This window comes from Nicotiana sylvestris, chromosome 6 (genome assembly GCF_000393655.2).
Source record: "Nicotiana sylvestris chromosome 6, ASM39365v2, whole genome shotgun sequence".
Lineage (NCBI taxonomy): Eukaryota > Viridiplantae > Streptophyta > Magnoliopsida > Solanales > Solanaceae > Nicotiana > Nicotiana sylvestris.
Window position 1 is genome coordinate 55,867,446 of NC_091062.1, and position 19,296 is coordinate 55,886,741.

A 19,296-nucleotide genomic window follows, 5' to 3' on the forward strand; every position below is an offset into this window, starting at 1 on the left:
GTCATCATATGACCAAGCGAATATGTCCTCGCATTCTCTTAGAAATTCTGTGTACTCTTCCTTTTCTGACGGTGATAAGTGAACGCTGATTTGTGTTTCTTTGACATTTTCTGCATCTCCCAGGTTAACAATCTCAGTCTCGCCAAGGTTGGAATTCGGCTTATTCTCAAAGTTCTCGACTTCTTTAACAATCTCTTATGGTATATCATCTTCCTCTAAATCTATGTCCGTTTTTGCATTGTCTCGTTGCATGTCACAACCATTGGTTCATCAAGATAGGTAAAAGTAATGCTGTATAAATAAAGTAATGAGAGAAAATAATAAGAGTAAGACTTGTAAGGAAACCATAATGCTTTGATAAATTTCATAACTGTTTTGAACATTGGAAGATCTTATTGCGAAAATTCAAAATGAAAAAGGAAAATCAACTAGTAAAAATAAAAGATAGTGCATGATGCTTTGTTCATCCTTACTACCCCGAGGCTTTCTGTGCTCTGGTGGTTCTGATGGTCCAATTGTTGAGGCATGCTCCTCGGCTTATGACCTGTATGGAAGGGCCTTCCTCCCCCTCCTCCTCGAAGATGACATAACAATCCATGTCATCATATTCTAGGAACAAATTCCTCACTGCTGCGAGTGCTTCCTCTTCTTCTGACCCATAGATAACATCGGCCGGCTGGAAAGTCTGCTACAAATGTGGTATTGGCTGCTTCAGTGGGTAGTATGGACCGCGCCATGGTGGCGACCAGTTGTTGAATTCCTCCCAAGTATACTCGTATCCCAGACCGAAAGTGGTGCCATGTTTCTTCAGTTTGATAGGCTTGGCGATTCCATGGAGGTTCTTGCCAAGTCCCTTTCCAGGTTCATATCCACTCCAGTTCAATATGCTTTCAATTTTGTTGTCCCACCATTTGTCTTTGTCAACGACGTTGACTCGCTCGATGTGGTGATAGGTTTCCCCGCCAATCTTTCTTCTTCCTCCGATCGCTGGGATGGTTTGGCGACTGTATATGGGATTGCTACCGACGCCGTGAATGATCACCTCTTGGTGATTCCACTCAAACTTCACTGCCTAATGTAGTGTTGACGCTACAGCCTTAGCGGCATGAATCCACGACCGTCCCAATAACAAGTTGTAAGATACCGGCACATCTATTACTTGGAAATCGACATCAAACCAAGTAGGCCCCATTTGCAAGCACAAAATAATTTCCCCAATAGTGGACCTTTGGGAACTATCGAAAGCTTTGACGTTGATGGACCTGTCCTTGATCTCATGCAGCCCCTTTCCCAATGTTCTGAGTGTTACCGACGGACAAATATTGAGGCTGGAGCCTCCATCAATCAGGATCCTAGTGATAAAATAATCTTCACATTGCACGGTGATGTGCAACGCTTTGTTATGACTCAACCCTTCTGGTGGCAGATCATCTTCATGAAGAGTAATCTTGTGACTTTCCAATACCTTCCCTACCATGTTTGCCATTTCTCCTCCGGTGATGTTGCTTGGTACATATGCCTTACTCAGCACCTTCAACAAGGCATTCTTATGTGCATCGGAACTTTGCAGCAAAGCTAGGATAGAAATATGTGTCGGTGTTTTGTTCAGCTAATCAATGACTGAGTATTCCTTGGCTTGTATCTTTCTCCAGAGATCATTGGGCCCGGTTTCAGTGATGGTAGGCCGACCAGAGGCCTACTTACTCGACTCGGCTAAATGCTCCGGAGTATAAACCCTACCGGTTCTTGTCATACCCTGTGCCGCAACTGTTTCCCTGAACTTGGCTTTCCCTTTCCTTCTCGCCTCGGTTATGTAATACCAAGGTATGGCATTTGTATGGAACGGTGTTACGGCTGACATTGCTACTAGAATGGCCACCTTCACGGAGCATGTATTTTGGAGGGTAAAACCGCAACTTCAAATGGCGCGAGTGCATTTTCTGGAGACCCAAACTCGACCTCAATTGGTGTTAACGTCTTTGCAGGGGGTGGTGCTTCAAACTCAAGTGGTACAGACATGTTTATTTCGGCATCCCCAGAAGGCTGAGTCTGGACTACAATCGGATTAAGGGTGACTATTGGCTTTATTGGTTCGTCACTTTCTATGATTAAACCGATCGATCCTTTGGGATCCCAATCATCCTCTATTTCAGTCATGTGAACACATCCACCCTTATGGTCAGGTAGAGGGTTGTTGCGGACATTCGGAGTAGGCTCCTTTGCCACAATGATCATGTTATCAATCAAAGTCTGGATCTTATCATTCAGAGAGCGGCATTCATCAATGGTATACCCTTTCATGCCGGAATGGTATGCACAGGATTTATTTGGATTAACCCATTGAGAAGGGTTTTCAGGGGTTATAACAGGGATAGGGGTGACATAACCAGTAGCTTTGAGCCTTTTGTACAACTGGTTAATTGGCTCAGTAATGGCGGTCTACTGTTTGGGGGGTCTGCGGTCGAAATTTGGTCAAGGTCTAGGAATATTTTGACGTGTGGGAGGTGATTGATAGTGGGATAGCTGAGCATTGTAGGCTTGGTAGACATGTGCGGGTTGGGAATATCTGGGTGAAGTAGGTTGATATGTAGGAGGTGGGGGTGATTGGTAAGTAGGTGGTAGAGTTTGGTAAGAGGGTGAGGGTGCTTGGTAATTCGGGGTGGGCTGATATGTGAGTGGATGTATCGGATAGGCTTGGTATTTGATAGGAGATTTGGCTCTTTGTGAAACCATTACGGCACCTACATCCCTTTTCTTGGACGTACCACCAGACTGTAAAGCCTTATTGGTAGCTTGCAAAGCTTTAAAGTTTCTAACCATACCACTTTTGATGCCTTCCTCGATCCTTTCTCCTAGCTTGATGATGTCGGAAAGTTTTTGGCTCTCAATTAATATCAGCCTGTCATAGTACTGCGGGTCTTGACCCCGGGCGAACAACTTGCTCATTTGTTCTTATTCTAAAGCTAGTCTGACCTTAGCGGCTTATGATCTCCAATGAGTAGCGTACTCACGGAATGTTTCTGTGGGCTTCTTCTTTAAATTTTGGATGTAGAACACATCTGGTGCATTTTCTATGTTGAACCTGAACCTGTCCATAAAGTCAGATGTCATACTCACCCAGTTCGACCATTTTTTCGGGTCTTGGATAATGTACCAAGATAGAGAATCTCCTTTTAGACTCCTCATGAAAATTTTCATGCGGATCCTCTCGTCTCTCCCCACTCCAGTTTGTCGCAGTATATTCTCAAATGGACTCTCAGATCCCCTGTACCATCAAACATCTCGAACTTAGGAGGTTTGTACCCATCGGGTAGTTCGACATCGGGTTGTATGCAAAGATCTTCATAGTTCAACCCTTCAATACCCTTACTTCCTTCGACGTCCTGAATTCGGCTAGTCAACTTCAAGCTATTCAGCTAGACTCCTAATGAGTGAGTCTTTATCATCAGACTCGGGTGTGCTTGAAATGGGTTGGATGGAGTGTGGCATGGTCTCCACATAGATGTGGGTGTTATGGTGGGAGCGGAAATGGTCATTTTTGAAATTCAAAGGTTCAGGGATGAGCAGTGGAGTATTGTTGGATGTGTGGCAAGTATTGCAGTGGTGGTGAGGAGCGGGGTGGTTTTGTGGTTCTGGGATGTTTTGTGGAGGCGTGGGGTTCTGAGTGTTTGGAAAATTGATATCTGGAGTGGTGAGGCAAAATGACAAGTTTGCTTGATTCTGAACCTGATCAAGTTCCTCTTGAAATTTCAACAGTTTCTGCTCGAGTTGGGACGCACTTTCTTTGGAGACCTGAGCACCATGAGTGACCTCTACCCGTTCAGTTGAGTTTTCCTTTCTGGTGTTGTTCAAATCTTCCATCTTACCTTTGTTCCTGCTTTTGATAGGACTAGGAGGATGAGTGAGTAGAGGGCCCTTTGATCTTGTGGAATATGATGACGATGCCAAAGTGCATGAACTAACTAGGGGAGGGGAATAAAAATGAAAAATAAAACAAAAGGTAACAAGTTAGTGAGGATTATAAGGAAAAGATGTTGCGATATTTAAACACATAGTGCAAGAATGTAAATCGTGTCCTAATTTGGGGAACCTCTTGTGCCCGAGGTAGGCCTAGCGACAAGTTGATTTGGAGAACTTAGAATGCTAAATGCCTCATTTTATTGATAAAAGTAGACGAATCCCAAAACGACGCTAAATAACAGGAAATAAAATGTCAATAGTGGCCATTGGCCTTATTACATTTCTTAAAGAAAAAAGAAAAAATTACTATCTATTTGGTCCCAGAAGGGCCTTCCAGATTCAGCATCTTTGGCTCCATCGAACAGCTTCACCAGCTCGCAAAGTCCCAGCAATAGGTAGGCTCTGGCTAGATGTCCGCCCTCGTTTCCTTCAGCATTCTGGTAATCCTTGATCCTCTTGAGAAACTTCCTTTCCAGCTCCACTAAACCTCGTTCCAAGTATCCCAGTCGCTTTTTGGCACTGACAACCATGTCTTTCCACTCTTCAATCAGTTTTTGGTGGGCTTCTTGAATCTCACGATGCTCGCTTTCACATTCTCGAATCCTCTTGCGCAGTTGGTTGTATCTGACCTGTGCTTCGACCCTTTCAACGATTATTCTGTGACCTCGAACAAACCCGGGTTGGCCCGGACTATTGTGATTATCCTCCAGCCAGCCTGAATAGTATGAGATACAGCCAGCATGGTATCTGTCCGGCTCGATGCTATCTCTTCCTAGAACGAGTTTACAGTACCACATATGCTGAGCTTGGCACTTGTAAGGGCTATCATCGTCCTGGAAGTCGGCCTGGAAGTGACTCATCTTATCGACCCTTGGTATAACCTGCTTCCTGCCAGCCTGTCTCATAACTTGGAGAGGGACATAAGAGTAGGTTCCTCTCAAATCGATCAGTATCAGAAATGGTGCGTCCCTGGATCGGGCGATGAACTCTTCAGTAGGGAACCACTCGAACATCCATTGTATTTGATCCTCAGTTAGATTTTAAACAGCTCCACCCATTCCGTGGCATCTTCTGGTTGAGCAAACATGTTAGGCATGTAGTTCATTCGCCTTGGTTGATGGAAGCTATATGATCGTCCCAGTTTGTACGCTGAATCTCTTACTGGTATTCACCACTTTGGAGATGTTCTATGAGCCAGAGCTGGAGTAGCAAATTGCAGCCCTCGAAATGTCTGGCTCCTCGCTGACATTTCTCCAAGGCTCGGTATATCTCTACAATAATCATGGGCACAATGCTGAAAGATTGCCCACTAATGCCCTCCATCAAAGTTTTAGTTACCATAGCCAGCCTGGTATGGATCCTTGCTTTCTTCATTGGAAACACTATCATACAAGTAGCCGAAGGGGATATAAGATTCCTTCAGACATGTCAGTTCTGGATTCTTCTTTAGGCCCATCATTTTGAGAAAACCTCTACCCTTGAGATTTTTCGGCATTAACAAACTCGGAGTCTCCCGTGGTATACCAGCCAATCCTCCTATTTCCTCTAGCAGGGGTGTCATCTCAATCTCTCCGAAGCGAAACACACACCTATCACAATCCCATAACAGAGTAGCAGCTTCTATGATTTTGTTATTGGGTTGGACCTCTAGGAGGGAAGGTAGATTTCCTAGGTATTTCCGGACAAGAGTCTAATCACTGGAATGAAGATCCTCCCACCAGCTTAGCAACCTTGGGTGGATGTTAGTGACCATGCCGAATCTGGGGACTTCGTGCCTCATGTTTCTGCAAGACAAAAGGGTTAGGCCCTTACCCCCCCACCAGACTCGGCTATTAAATATCAATAATTGGCATAAAAACATTTAGTTCTCCAAATAAATGCATAGAACGTGGTAGTGTCCGTTTGGGTTTTAGGAAAACCCAGTGGACTTTGGACAAGGCTATCTTAAAGAGTCATTATGCGGACAACATAACTGACTCGACTAGGTTTGACCATGATGCGTGCACAATTTAAACAGAGTAAGGTTTCTATGGGGTTTTAGACTAGTACCCTTGAGCGGACAACTCAAGGGGGAAATGCACAGAACCGTCGACTACACCTTTGATCGACTCGTTTTACCGCAAATACGCCTTTTCCGAATTTAGGGGTGATAATATCGGAAGAGCGAAACCGCTCATTATAAGTGTTGCTATGGTATTTTATTTGGCACGAGTGGAATATAATGTTGAGCATGATTATGCAACAATTAAAGTAGGTTGTCACGTATTTGCACGATAGGAAAGCAGTAAATACAATAGTTTTTCATAATTTAAAGCGGTAGTAAAGGAAAGCAGTAAAGGAAAATAAATAAAAAGGCAAGTCAGCTTTGCAATCGAAAAGAAAATTGAATGCTTAAAAGAAATAAACAAATAATTGCGCATAAATCACAATAATAGTCTGAAACGGTAAAAGCCTAAAAATCCCCAGCAGAGTCGCCATGCTGTTGCGCCCCCTTTTTCTCGCCAAATTGGCTTTATGACATTTGGGAGGACAACTCGTTCCCTTTTGGGAATTGGGTTTGAATTGAAGAGTCGCCACCTAATGATTTAAGTGCATTAGGACACTAAGAAAGGTTTGATTTGAACAACCAGAGATTGGGTAAGGGCTTGAAATTATCCCAATGGGAAGGTGTTAGGCACCCCTCAGGATCCACTAGTGTGGTTCCCGGCAAGACAATTATTGTGACTTTAGGTACAAATAACACGTAGGCAAATAAGTACTACAAACAAGAGCGGATTTTCACGTAATAGTTACAAAATAGCTGAAGTTAAAAGAACTAAAAGAAAAGCTGATTTCTTTTTTTTAAAAGAAAATAGTTTTGAAATTTGAGAATAAACAACGAAACAAATAAATAAAGGAAAAGGGGTCCTAGGTTTGTAAATAATATGGATCATCCCACACAACATTCGGTAATAACTCCTCAATGAGGGGTTACACGAGATGTTATTGCATGGTCATCATATCCATATCTACCCTTTCCCACCCCGTTGAGGTATCAAAGCGCAGAATGGTCTCGTTTACTTATTGCATGCTATTACCCGCCCCAATCCTATCAGTCCCGAAGGCATTTGGGACTACTAATCCTAAGGAGAGGGATATTGGGCTTACTTGTGGTTTCAAAAGGTAAAAATACTAATGCGATAAACAAAACATATATGGAACGTATGGGGAAGCATATAAATAAATGAAAAGGCTCAAACAGACCTCTTTTAAGCAGAGAAAAGCAAGTAGTTAGCGTGACTTACACATACTGTTTAGGGTCTGATTAAACTTAAAGGATCGAGGCAGACTGATTTATTACATAGTTCAGATAAGAAGCCCGAATCAGGCCTGCCTGCTAGTTGTAGCATATAAAATTTGATTCAGTTTATAAACATTCATCCTATGGCTTGCCTAAGTGTTAGACGAAGACCCTATAGGCATGATATCTACTAATTCCGGAAACAATGAAGCAAACATGAATACATACTGATTTAAGAAAAATTGTCTGTTATTAAAGAAAGACGAGTTTTAGAAAAAGAGCATGCGTCACTGTTACTGGTTTTAGACTTATAAGCAAGTGAAGCGGTTCAGATTCGATTAAAGCTCCTATAGACATACTTTCTATGTGTTGTCGATTTTGAACACCTTTATAAACATAGTAAAAAAAGGCAGAAATCCTATAGGCATGGCATCTAGATGCTGAATTTCGTTTAAAGCCTATGAACATGATATCTAATTGCGGTTGATTATTTAAGACCTATAAACATGTTTGCCTAATGATGAATGCATATGCAAGATTCAGAAAGAACCTAAAGGCAAGATATCTATATGATATGCAGAAATTCAGAAATTCCTATAGGCAGGATATCTATATGATGTGCAGAAATTCAGAAATAACCTATAGGCATGGTATCTATACGGGAATGCAAGATTCCTATAGACATGGTGTTTATATGAGAATGCAGGAATTCATAAACTCCTATAGGCAGGTTATCTACCCCTTTTTGCATACATAGTTACCTCTCCCTTTTCACTAGCCATCCCCGAGATTTTTATTACAAAGTTATTACAGCCCAGAAAGAGTAAAGTAAAGAAAAAATACAATCAAAAAAGTACAACCATGGAGAGCCCGATTCAGACGTCATGTCTGAAGTATGAAGTAAACCAACTCCAAGAGATCTTATTTCAAATCCTTTCTCCCATTTGGATGTGTCAGAGTTCCCCAAGAGCCTCATATGGACTCCAGGTAGTGCTCACACCCAAATACATTATAGATGAAGACATAGTGCTGTATGGAATGGCCAACCCTCAAGTGTCCAAGTTTAGAGGGAACTCAAGGTCCCAAGGCAAGGCTCACAAGAGGGGGAAGAACTTAGAGACTAAGAGAGGGTGCAAGTGCAGAATTTTGAAAGGGGAAAGGGGAAGGGAAACAATTTACATTAATACACATAGGGGTATAGGGAATAGGGAGGTGGTAAGAAGGCAAGGACAGGCTAGTGGGCATACCCATAAGACTGTTAGAACACATTGTTTAGAGGTTAGGATCCTCTAAGGGATCAAGTTCAATCCATAAACAATAACTTGCATATTGCCATATATTAAACTGTAACTCAAAGCACATAAAGGGAAATAAGGAGCGATGATTCATAGCAGAAACAGGTAGTAGGACATAAGCATACTAATTTAAATGTTGAACTCTACAGAAAGCAGTAAAGTAGACATGGATACAAAGAGTGTAAATAAACACATTGTTGTGGTGCTGAAGCTTAAATCAGGACATACCAGTTTCAAAGGAAACAAACAAAGAAAAGTAGTGGTCTTGTAAACAGGCCACAATGCAGACAAGAAGAGAAAGTTATTGTGAGAGAGTATGAGTTTAGAAGGATTCTGATGCCTTTGTGAAAAAGGGTTGTACCTTTTATAGTGTAAAATCACGCAGAAATAAGGTAAGAAAATAGTTGAGGAACTGATTGTCAATCAATTGCACAAGACTCCCTTTAATTAAGGGATTCAGATTCAAAACGGGTAAAAACCATTTATGGAAAGAAATTGAACAAACATTTTGTGCAAAGCATGCAACTAGGGGCAAGTACATAAAAGGTTATTTAAGGACAAGGTTTTGAAATACACGGTTTGTGCAAATAAGTAAGCAAATCAATTAACAAGCAGTAAATCAAAAGGGTCTGAGATTTTGCATGAATGAACCGAGTCAGAAAAGATGAAGAAGGGTTTTAACTTAGGCTGAGTCACAGTGAAAATAAGCAAACAATGGAAAGAAATCAATCAAGCCATATTCAAAAGGAAGTTTCAAATAATTGCAAATTTGAAAACCATTTTAGAGGGAAATTCATCATATATAAGGAGCATACGAATGTGTTAAGCATGAAAGAGACTGTGGTGTCATTGTAAAATCAGTAGAAGATCCAGTGCAGAAGAGTTTAGCAAGAGCTGGAATCATATGAAGAACAAATGTTTTGAAACTCATTTCAGAGATTCAAAATAGGTTCAGAGGTCTCAGAAAGAACTAAAACCTCTACCATGTTCCTGTCAGCAACTGAAACTCGTGAGAAACATGATAGAAAAGTAACATGCAGAGCATAACGGATGAATTCAAAGAAAATAGAGTAGAAGAAGCTAACACGAAACGTAATGGAAAAGACTGATAAGATCAGTAGCAGAAACATGCTGAGAAGTTTTTAGAAGAAACTTAAACAGAACTTAGTAGAAGGAAAATAGTAAAACACTTAAGAACACAGTAAAAAAAATATAGTAGGAGAAACATATCAGAACATGGTAGAAGAAAGTACCAGAACACAACAGAAAAGCATACGAGAACATAGTATAGGAAAACACAGTAGGAGATGCATACAAGAACAGGATATAGAAAACATAGTAGAAGAAGTATACAAGAGCAGAAAACACATTAGAAGAAGCATACAAGAACGTGGTAGAAGGAAAAAAAATAAGAACATAGTAGAGGCAGAGCACACAAAAGGAAAAAGAAAGAAAGTCAGAGAAACACATAATTTTTTTTCCAGAAAACCCCAGATCGGAAAAGAAATGGTTTTGAAAGTAATTTTGAAAGAAAAGACAGAGAAATCGTTTGAAAAATTAGGAAAAGCATAGATACACAACAGATCTAAAAGAATAGGCGAAAACCTCGAAGGGTTAGGGTTTCAGAGGAACCCCAGTAGTGAGAAAGGCTTTGAAGAGTCACTGATCTAAGTCGGAGAGGCCAAAATCAGGCTCGAACAACCATGGTACGCCGGAGATGGCCGTGGAACCTCGAATCGACAGGGGTCTAGGTACAATCCTTCAAGGTCAGGCCTTGAATCTTCAGAAATCAGGCACGTGGGAGTCATAGGAGGCCGGTGTAGGACTCTCATAGCCTTGGAATCCATAGATTCCAGAGGCTTTCAGGGCGGAGATGGTATGAGGCGGCTAGGGTTTGAGAAGGTTCGAGAGTGTTTGGGAGAGTGGAGGGTTCAGAGGCGACTGGTAGGTGAGAAATGAGAAGGTTAGGGTGATCGTTTGGGTTAAAAAAGGTAAGAGTGAATAGGAGTCGTTGATCTTAGAGATCAACGGCAAGGATTAGAGGGGTCTGGGTCGGGTAGGATTTAATTGGGTCAGGGGCGGGTTTAAATTAAAATTGGGTTGGGGAATTGAGATTGGGAATTGGGTTCAATTGGGGCTGATTTAAGTCTATAATCGAAATAGTTGGGGCTAGTATTTAAATAGCCACTTTTTTCCCTTATTTATTTTAAAAATAGTAAAATAGTTTCTGAAAATAAATTAAAAGTACTAAATCTATTAATAATATGTAAATATTAAATTAAAAATACTGGAATCAATTTTGTAATTATAAACGCAATTAAATCTAAAATAGGCTAATATTGAAATTATATGCAATTTAGCTTTAAAATACTAAATAAATTTGTCAAAAAATGTGCGAAAATTACCTTAGTTATATTTTGGTTTAAACAAGAGAATACAATAAATGATTTACCAAAATGCCAATTTTGGAACACTTATTGGGTTTTCTTGATAAAATAGGGCAAGAAAATTGATTTAAAAATCTTTAAAAAAATGAGAAAAATAATAGGACCTTGGGATATGCTTATATATGCATATATATGTTGTTTTTAAAGGTATTTTATATATGAAAATATATAGAAAAAAATTGGGTATCAACAAAATTTGCCTCCAAACCAATCGAATCTAGCCAAGATCGACTTAATATCATCAAACAATGCTAGAAAAATTAATTATAATATATAAAGCAAAGATCTTTACACTTTTTCCAAAAATTCAACAAAATTCAACCCCAAGCCCGCTTGGTCAAAACCCGAGATTCGAACTAAAATTCAATTACTCATTCACCCCGAGCCTGATTATGTGATTACATTCGAAATCCGACCTCAATTAAAGGTCTAAATATCAATTTTACAAAAATTTCCCAATTCTACCCATATTCCTAATTTTCTAGCATAAAAGAGCATAGATTAAATATCAGAATTCAATGAGTGTAGATGTAACTGGAAGAAAACGAGTTAAGATATACCAACATATGAAGTGTGGATGAAATTTCTCTTCAAAATCGCCTCTAGGCTGAGCTCTAATGTAAAGATGGTGGAAAATGAAGAAAATTCCATCTTTGGGATATTTTAAATCACTGGCGTCAAGTCTTCATCGCGTTCGCGACCCTTTGATCGCATTCGCGTAGAACACCTAGCTGCTCCCCTCCCAAACCACTTACTCATCGCGTTAGCGAGTGAAGAGTCGCATTCGGGGAGGGTTACCCCCCAATGCTCAGTGTTCGCAAGCCTTTCTCCATGTTCACAAAGAAGAAATCCTCCCACTCCCTAGTTACCTTTCGCGATCGCGAAGAAGGATACTCCAGATATCAGCAGCAGTGAAAAACCAACAATCCTTCAAGTTCGAAATGGCCCGTAGCCTATCTAAAAATCACCCGAGCCCCTCGAACTCCAAATCAAACATGCACACAAGTGTAATAATATCATACGAACTCGCTCGTGTGATCAAAATACCAAAATAACACATAGAACCACGAATTGGACATCAAAATGTTTTAAATTTTCAATGAAACTTCAGAACTTTAAAATTTACAGTCGGACGTCTAAATCACTTCATATCAATTCCATTTTGCACCAGATTTTGCAGACAAGTCATAAATAGTGAAATGAACCTATACCAAGTCCCGAAATCGAAATCTAAAACTGGTAACGGCAAAGTCAACTTACGATTAAACTTGGGCATTCTTTAACCTTCAAATTACTAGTTTTCAACAAATCATGTTAAATCAAGTTAGGGATTTTCGAATTCGATTTCGGGCATACGCCCAAGTTCCAAATCACGATACGGGCCCATCGGGACTGTCAAAATACTGATGCGAGTCCGTTTAAAAAAATGTTGATCGTAGTGAACTCAAATCATTTTTAAGGTTAAAATTTTTTCCTTAATTTTTCACATAAAAAAATTTCTGAAAAAAGATACGGCTGTACACACAAATCGAAAAAGACTAAACGGAGCTATTTGAAGTCTCGAAACACAGAACTGAAGGCCAAAACTCAAAGTGACCTATCGGGTCATCACATCTATATAGCGGTGTTCAAATTTCAAGAGTTTTTGACCAAAATTTTTTCATGTCTTTTAACTATTTTGATTTGTTATTATTCTGACTTATAGTGTATTTTATGTAATTTTCAAATAGTTAAAATTTATTTTAAAAAATTTAGATGATATTCGAATTCACGATCAAATTTAAGAAATTTGCGCTCGAAATTCAAACTATGATACATAAATTGGGAAGGAAGGAGTACAATTTTATCCAAAAATGCAAACGGGATAAACTAACAACGAAAGCTGAAATGGAGGTATAGTACTGTTAATGTTACTCACGGCAACGATACTGTATTCAAATTCATTAAACAATTTACATTTAATTTCGATATGAGGTTTGTTCTCTCTTCAAACAACTACTTTAATATGCATTTCTATCACTAATAATATATGGCGTATAATAAAAGTAAAATTAATATTTTAAAATTCATGTATAGTGAAATACCATTAAATAAAAAATGAAATAAACGAAGTATCAAATCAAATTCACAATATATCCGCAGCCATTACGACGCAACTTTAGTCAGAAAATCCTTCGTCTGAAAGTGTTGCAAGTTGTTTTCTTCTCGAAGCACTTGGAATTTACTGCCGTGCAGTTCTACACAATAAATACACTGCATGGCCACATAATACTTCAAGATCATACAAAGTTGGTCACAAGTATAATGTTACGTACCCATCTTAATAAATGACCTAGTTATGATGGTCAATTCTTAGTAGCCCACATTCGACCATTTGATTTTTATATAATTCAAATGTTACGTACTAACTGAGCATTAACATCACCGTATTATTTTCTGATGAAGATTGATTTGAATTCTCCAGAATCCGATCCTAGAAGTACTCAAAGTCAATATATGAAGAATCAGTAAAAGTGCTTTTGTTTTTATCATGACTTTCAGTTTCTGGCATCTTCTTATCTGAATAATGAGCTGATGCTTCTTTACTTGCATACTGGGTGAAGTCCACAGGTTCGGGTATAGAGGGAGGAACAGCACATCTGACCAAAGCCCAATTAACACCTTCAAAAAAAGGGTGCTGTTTAATTTCAGTAGCACCTCTTTTATATGCAATTCTCTTGTGTGGCTCCTTCACGAGTAGCCCCCTTATAAGATCTCGCGCAATAGCACTCACTTGCGGAGTTTCTGGGAATCTCAAAGGCTGCCCGACTACATTGAACAGTGTGGCGCGATTGCCAGAACCTTTAAAAGGGGTTGTCCCGTGCAAAAGTTCATATAAGAATATACCAAAAGTCCACCAATCGACTGCACTACCATGACCTTCTCCGCGAATTATCTCAGGGGCCAAGTACTCATGAGTGCCAACGAAGGACATGGATCGCACATTAGTAGGCTCTGCCATAAGCTCAGGAAGTGATCCTCCCACAAATAGCCCGAAATCTGATTTAGACTTTCGATTCTTTTTTGTAGGAAGAATGTTACGAGGGAAAAAATTTGAGGGCTGCATACAACCTTGGACTGCATTGTCATTATCTAAAATGCCGCCTCCACTGCTTGCATTGCCACCTCCATGTACAGATGAAGACTTGACAAGAGTTGGATTGACAGAGCAACGGAGAGACAGGTCGAAATCAGACAGCATAATATGACCCTCATCTCTCACTAGTACATTTTCTGGCTTAAGATCCCTGTATACAATTCCTAGCATATGCAGATATTCAAGTGCCAACAACACCTCTGATGCATAAAATCTGCAATGATTCAGGCCATTCGAGAGAGTAGCAAAAAAGAACAGCTCATTAATTTAGAAGTACATGCTCTGTATGGAAAAGAATTCAACAATCTGAAAGGTAAATGGAGCATGTATCTAATATCTAATACTCCTGTATGATATCCTCTATACAAGCTGCAAATTTTGTATGGACTAGAAAATCCATAACGAACTGAAATTCAAATTAGCAACCATAAAGTGATTAATTAAATTTGCCTATCAATTTTGATTGTTACGTTAGTTATCTAGTAACATTCATTCAATCAATGTGCAAATTGCAACTTCTATTATGTAGTATATTAGTTAGAAAAGGGACATATCATATAACTACGTGCAGAATTCCAATGCAACTTATTTTATCAAATAGAAATTATATCAACTGAAACAATACAAAATTGAACGGGCGATCAGAATAAGAGAAACATTGTATGAGTTATACCACATACTTAGCAATACGTTTCAAGTGTTTGTTAAAATTACAATGAGAAGTAGAACAAATAGTAGATATAGGTACTAACCTAGCAGCCTCCTCAGTAAAATGCTTATTGGGCTGTTTTTGGCGGAGGGTATGAAGGTTACCTCCACTGCAAAACTCCATGACTAAGCAATAGAATTTGTCAGTCTCAAAGTGAGAATATAAAGTTGGCAAGAATGGGTGGTCAAGAAGACCAAGAATCTCCCTCTCCGTTTCAGCTCGCAGCAATTTATTTCTACTTGCAAGAGATCCTTTATCCATCACTTTCATGGCAAAGTAGGCGTTGGTTCCCCTGAGTTCAACAAGGTACACACTTCCAATATCTCCATATCCAAGTCGCTTCAACAACCGAAAATTGCTAAGACCAAGAGGAGATCCTCCTCTCCCAGTAGCTGAATTAATCGCATCCCATCTAACGTCACCACCAGTGTGTGGCTTTAGGGGTGTAGTACTACTGGAACTAGTCTCTGTGCTCTCACTACCTTTCCTCGCTTGACATGTATCTTCAAATGGCATATTGCTCATCTGAATGAACAAATAATTAAACAAGTTGGTGTTGGATTCTCACGTAGCAACAGAATTATTTAAAATTTAATATTTGCTAGTTTATTTTGTTCATGTCTAATTAACATTTATAGTCAAAATCATACAGGAATAGGTTTTGTATAGTTTCTAGTCAATGTAGGTTAATTTTGCTAATTATAATATGGGTGCTACTACCTATTTGTAATGTTCAGAATATTTTGTATAAATCATTTTAGTTCAAATAGGTTTGGTGTATCGTCAAACTAAGACATGGAATTGTACACATGACGAAATATAAATGTCAGGTGAAAATAAGGAATAGAATAGAGAAAAAAACTGACCTGCGGTAACTCTATTGGTTTGGGTTTCGAAGACATGATTTCGAAATTTCAACCAAAGAACCTGAAAATTGGAAAAAGCAGATTCAGTAAAATATCATGCAGCCAAATTCCATTCAAGCACCGGACAAATTGATATTCAAAAGTTACGTACAAAAATAAAAACAGAATTCATTCCTTTTGTTGCAGTGACAGATTTCTTTTTAATTGAGATCAAAAATCTGTAACATAAAAGACTGTCTTATAATCCTGTATAAGTGTCCTTGTGGAAACTCTATCAACGGTATTCTAAAAATTTAACAAAGTTTGACTTAATAAGGTGCTTGTTGCATAAAAAAGATCGATAAGTGAACATCATTAAATAAGAAAAGAACTCAATAAATTTGTGAAAAATTGTTACTGGATATAACAAATCGTGATTAACCAAAATTGCGATTTTTCCTACAAATAGAAGCAATGCAAAACAAAAGCAAACGAGAAGGGAACAGGATAGAGAACAATACAAAAGAAAAAAGGTCGAACCAGAATGTCGGAAGATAATGTTCTTATACAAATTAAAGAACCAGTGTGCACAGATTTCCCTTCATGTGGTCAAGGTCATTAAAATAAAATCTCTAATGCATTCGTATCTGATAATAGAAAAGAGCATTTCCGATTAACGCGCCACAGGTGGTTCAGGGCGGTGACTTCCAACAGCATTTACAATGATCTCTCTTGTAGGAGGCCTGTTGTTTCTATTTTCCTTAACGGAAATTGTTATTACATGTAATAACATTTTCCTTTTCTGATTTTTTTTTTTGTATTAATTCTTCAAAAAGGCATCTGGACGTCAGAAAGACAACGAAAATTCATTTCTATTTATGTAATGGAATTGGATGTACAAAGAGAATAAAAACAGAAAAGAAGGACAACCACTACAATGTGGTAAGAGGTAAAAAGGAGAGTGGGAAGCGGTAGGAAGCCAAAGAATCGCCGTCTATATCTGAGATTATGGTCGGAAGATTCGGAATGCGATTGGGCTGCATCTCCTTGCTAACGTCTTTTTATTATTATTGTTGCGCACGTCTCATTCATTATATTTTAGCACCACTGCCTACTCCTGACTAGGCTTGGTCGTCATCCGAATCCAGCCAAATCGAGTTTATACTGTATTAAGTTGAGTCGAGTCAAAGTTTGAGGTCAAGTTCAATCGAAATAACTCAATATGGAGATGAGTCGAGCCGAGCCTTGCTACAGTGTTATCTAGGACCAAACCATTCGTTTTTTGTTTTTTTTTCAAAACGCAATTTGGTTGGCTCTTAAGTTTATGTCTGTTGTTCTAGACTGGATACAATTAAATTCACAAAATGCTTAATAAATTGAAACTTTACAGTTCAATTGAGTCAAATAAGTTCCAATAGATTAAATATAAACTAGAGGAATTTTCATAAAGCACTCCAATTTAGAGCTTAATTACCATAAGTAATTATAGTTTGTCTAATTGCTATTCATGGATACAGAAATACAGTGATACATACAGTTACTGCATCACTGTATGTGACTCCATACACTGTATACACTGTATTTACCAACAAAATTTTGCTACAAAATACAAAGAGTAACTACGAATTGTAATTATTTCAAAGTATATTTATGTATGGTAAATACAATGTATAAGTTAGTCACACCATGTAATTTTAACAAACTAGTAATTTAAATTAAAAGCTAGATTTGAATGTAATTAAATCAAATATAGAATATTATTTAAAAGATTAGAATCTTACGAAAATGTCCAAAATAAGCTCAACCTTACCAATCCCTAGCCATTAACAACAAAATAACCAAAACTAGATGTGATGACCCAATAGGTTCATTTTGAGTTCTAGCACTCATTTCAGTATTCCGAGAGATGAGCCATGTTTAGTATTTTTTGATTTGTGTGAGTAGTTCGTGTCTTTTTCAGGAAAATTTTTATGTAAAAAATTGAAAAAAATATGAATTTTAGCTTTAAAAATGACTTGAGTTAACTACGGTCACCATTTTCTGTAAATGACCCAGATCAATATTTTGACGATCCCGGTGGGTCTCTACCGTTATTTTAAACTTGGGCGTATGCCGGGAATTGAATTCGGAAGTCCTAACTTGATTTGACGTGATTTGTTGAAAACTAGTAATTTGAAGGTTTAAAGATTTATGAAGTTTGACTGTACGTTGGCTTTAAGGCTACCAGATTCGAATTTTTGTTTCGGAACTTGGTATAGGTTCATTTTATTATTTAAAACTTGTTTGCAAATTTTGGTGCAAAACGGAGTTGATTTGATAGGATTCAGACGCTTGTTGTGAATTTGGATGTTCTTGAGTTTCTTTGAAAATTTCATGCATTTTGATGTCCGATTCGTAGCTCTAGGTATTATTTTGGTATTTTGAGCATGCTAATGAGTTTGTATGATGTTAATACACTTGTGTGCATGTTTGGTTTGGAGCTCGAGTGGCTTGGGTGAGTTTTGGATAGGCTACAGACCATTCTGAACTTGAAAGTTGGTTTTGCTATTGCTCGTGTTTGAGGTTTTGTGCTTCGCGATCGCAAAGGTACTCTTGCGACTCTGAAGGGGAAACTGGGATAGGGGAGGATGTACTTCTATGAGAATGTGGAGAACATCACGCGAACACGAAGCAGTGGGGGGGATTGCCCTTCGCGAACACGACCGTTCACACGCGAACGCGGTGGGTTAAGGGGGATTCTGGGGGGAGGCAAGTGTTACTCTACACGAATGCGAGCCCATGCTTGTGAATGCGAAGGCCAGGTAGTTTAGGCCATCGCGAATGCAAAGGGTTTTCCCGAATGCAAAGGACATTCAAGCGCAAAGCTTCGCGATCGTGCCAGGTGTCTCGCCAACGCGATGAACACATGACGCCCAGTCTTTTAAAAGGTCCAAAAATCGAGAATTATCTCATTTCTCAACATTTTCAAGTTTGAGCTTGGCCTAGAGGCTATTTTGAAGAGTTTTTTCATCCCAACTTCATAGGTTAGTAGATTTTAACTTGTTTTCTTATATTTTCATAAACACCTACTGATTTTAACCTTTAATCTATGTTTTTTTATGGTAGAAATTAGGGATTTAAGTAAAAATTGGGGATTTATAGAAGTTGAGATTTAGACCTCAAATTGAGGTCAATTTTCAAAACTAGTCATATAACCAGGCTTGGGGGTGAATGGGTAATTGGATTTTGCTTCGGATCTCGGGTTTTGACCAAGCGGGCCCGGGATTGACTTTTGTTGACTTTTTCTAAAAATATTAAAAATTGAATCTTTTTCACTCGTAGGTAGTTTCTAAAGCTTATTTTGAATTGTTTGAACTATATTTGGTTAGATTTAATTAGTTTTGGAGGCTAATTCTAGAGAAAAAGTCGTAGTTGAGCATTGATTTGGTTGCGGAGTAATGTAAGTGACGTTGTTAACCTTGACTTGGGATTAGGACTTGTTGGTCTATTTGCTTCGCGTTTATGTGGAGGACAATGTATATATCCGAGGTGATGAGTACTTTTGCGTTATTATTGGGTTAAAGCATGTAGATGAAACCTGTTTCTTTGTATTATATTGTTTCGTTAATTATGTTATCCATGCTT

The 19,296-nt window shown here is 38.7% G+C and overlaps 1 protein-coding gene across 1 annotated transcript; it reads right to left on the bottom strand.

Moving 5' to 3' along the window:
• Positions 1-12,969: 12,969 nt before the first annotated feature.
• Positions 12,970-16,556, bottom strand: LOC104210375 (serine/threonine-protein kinase AGC1-7-like). Its single transcript, XM_009759269.2, has 4 exons — positions 16,213-16,556; positions 15,694-15,754; positions 14,871-15,352; positions 12,970-14,332 (listed from the first exon to the last, which is right to left on the bottom strand). The coding sequence occupies exons 2-4, from the start codon at positions 15,727-15,729 to the stop codon at positions 13,456-13,458; spliced, it is 1,395 nt and encodes a 464-aa protein (XP_009757571.1). The 5' UTR covers positions 15,730-15,754; positions 16,213-16,556; the 3' UTR covers positions 12,970-13,455.
• Between the last annotated feature and the right edge of the window lie 2,740 nt (positions 16,557-19,296).

Excerpts from the sequence above, each read along its gene's own strand:
- LOC104210375 (XM_009759269.2), bottom strand. The coding sequence starts at position 15,729 with ATGTCTTCGAAACCCAAACCAATAGAGTTACCGCAG. Across the intron at positions 15,353-15,693 it reads AACCAATAGAGTTACCGCAG|ATGAGCAATATGCCATTTGA; the intron begins GTCAGTTTTTTT and ends TTGTTCATTCAG. Across the intron at positions 14,333-14,870 it reads TTTACTGAGGAGGCTGCTAG|ATTTTATGCATCAGAGGTGT; the intron begins GTTAGTACCTAT and ends GAATCATTGCAG.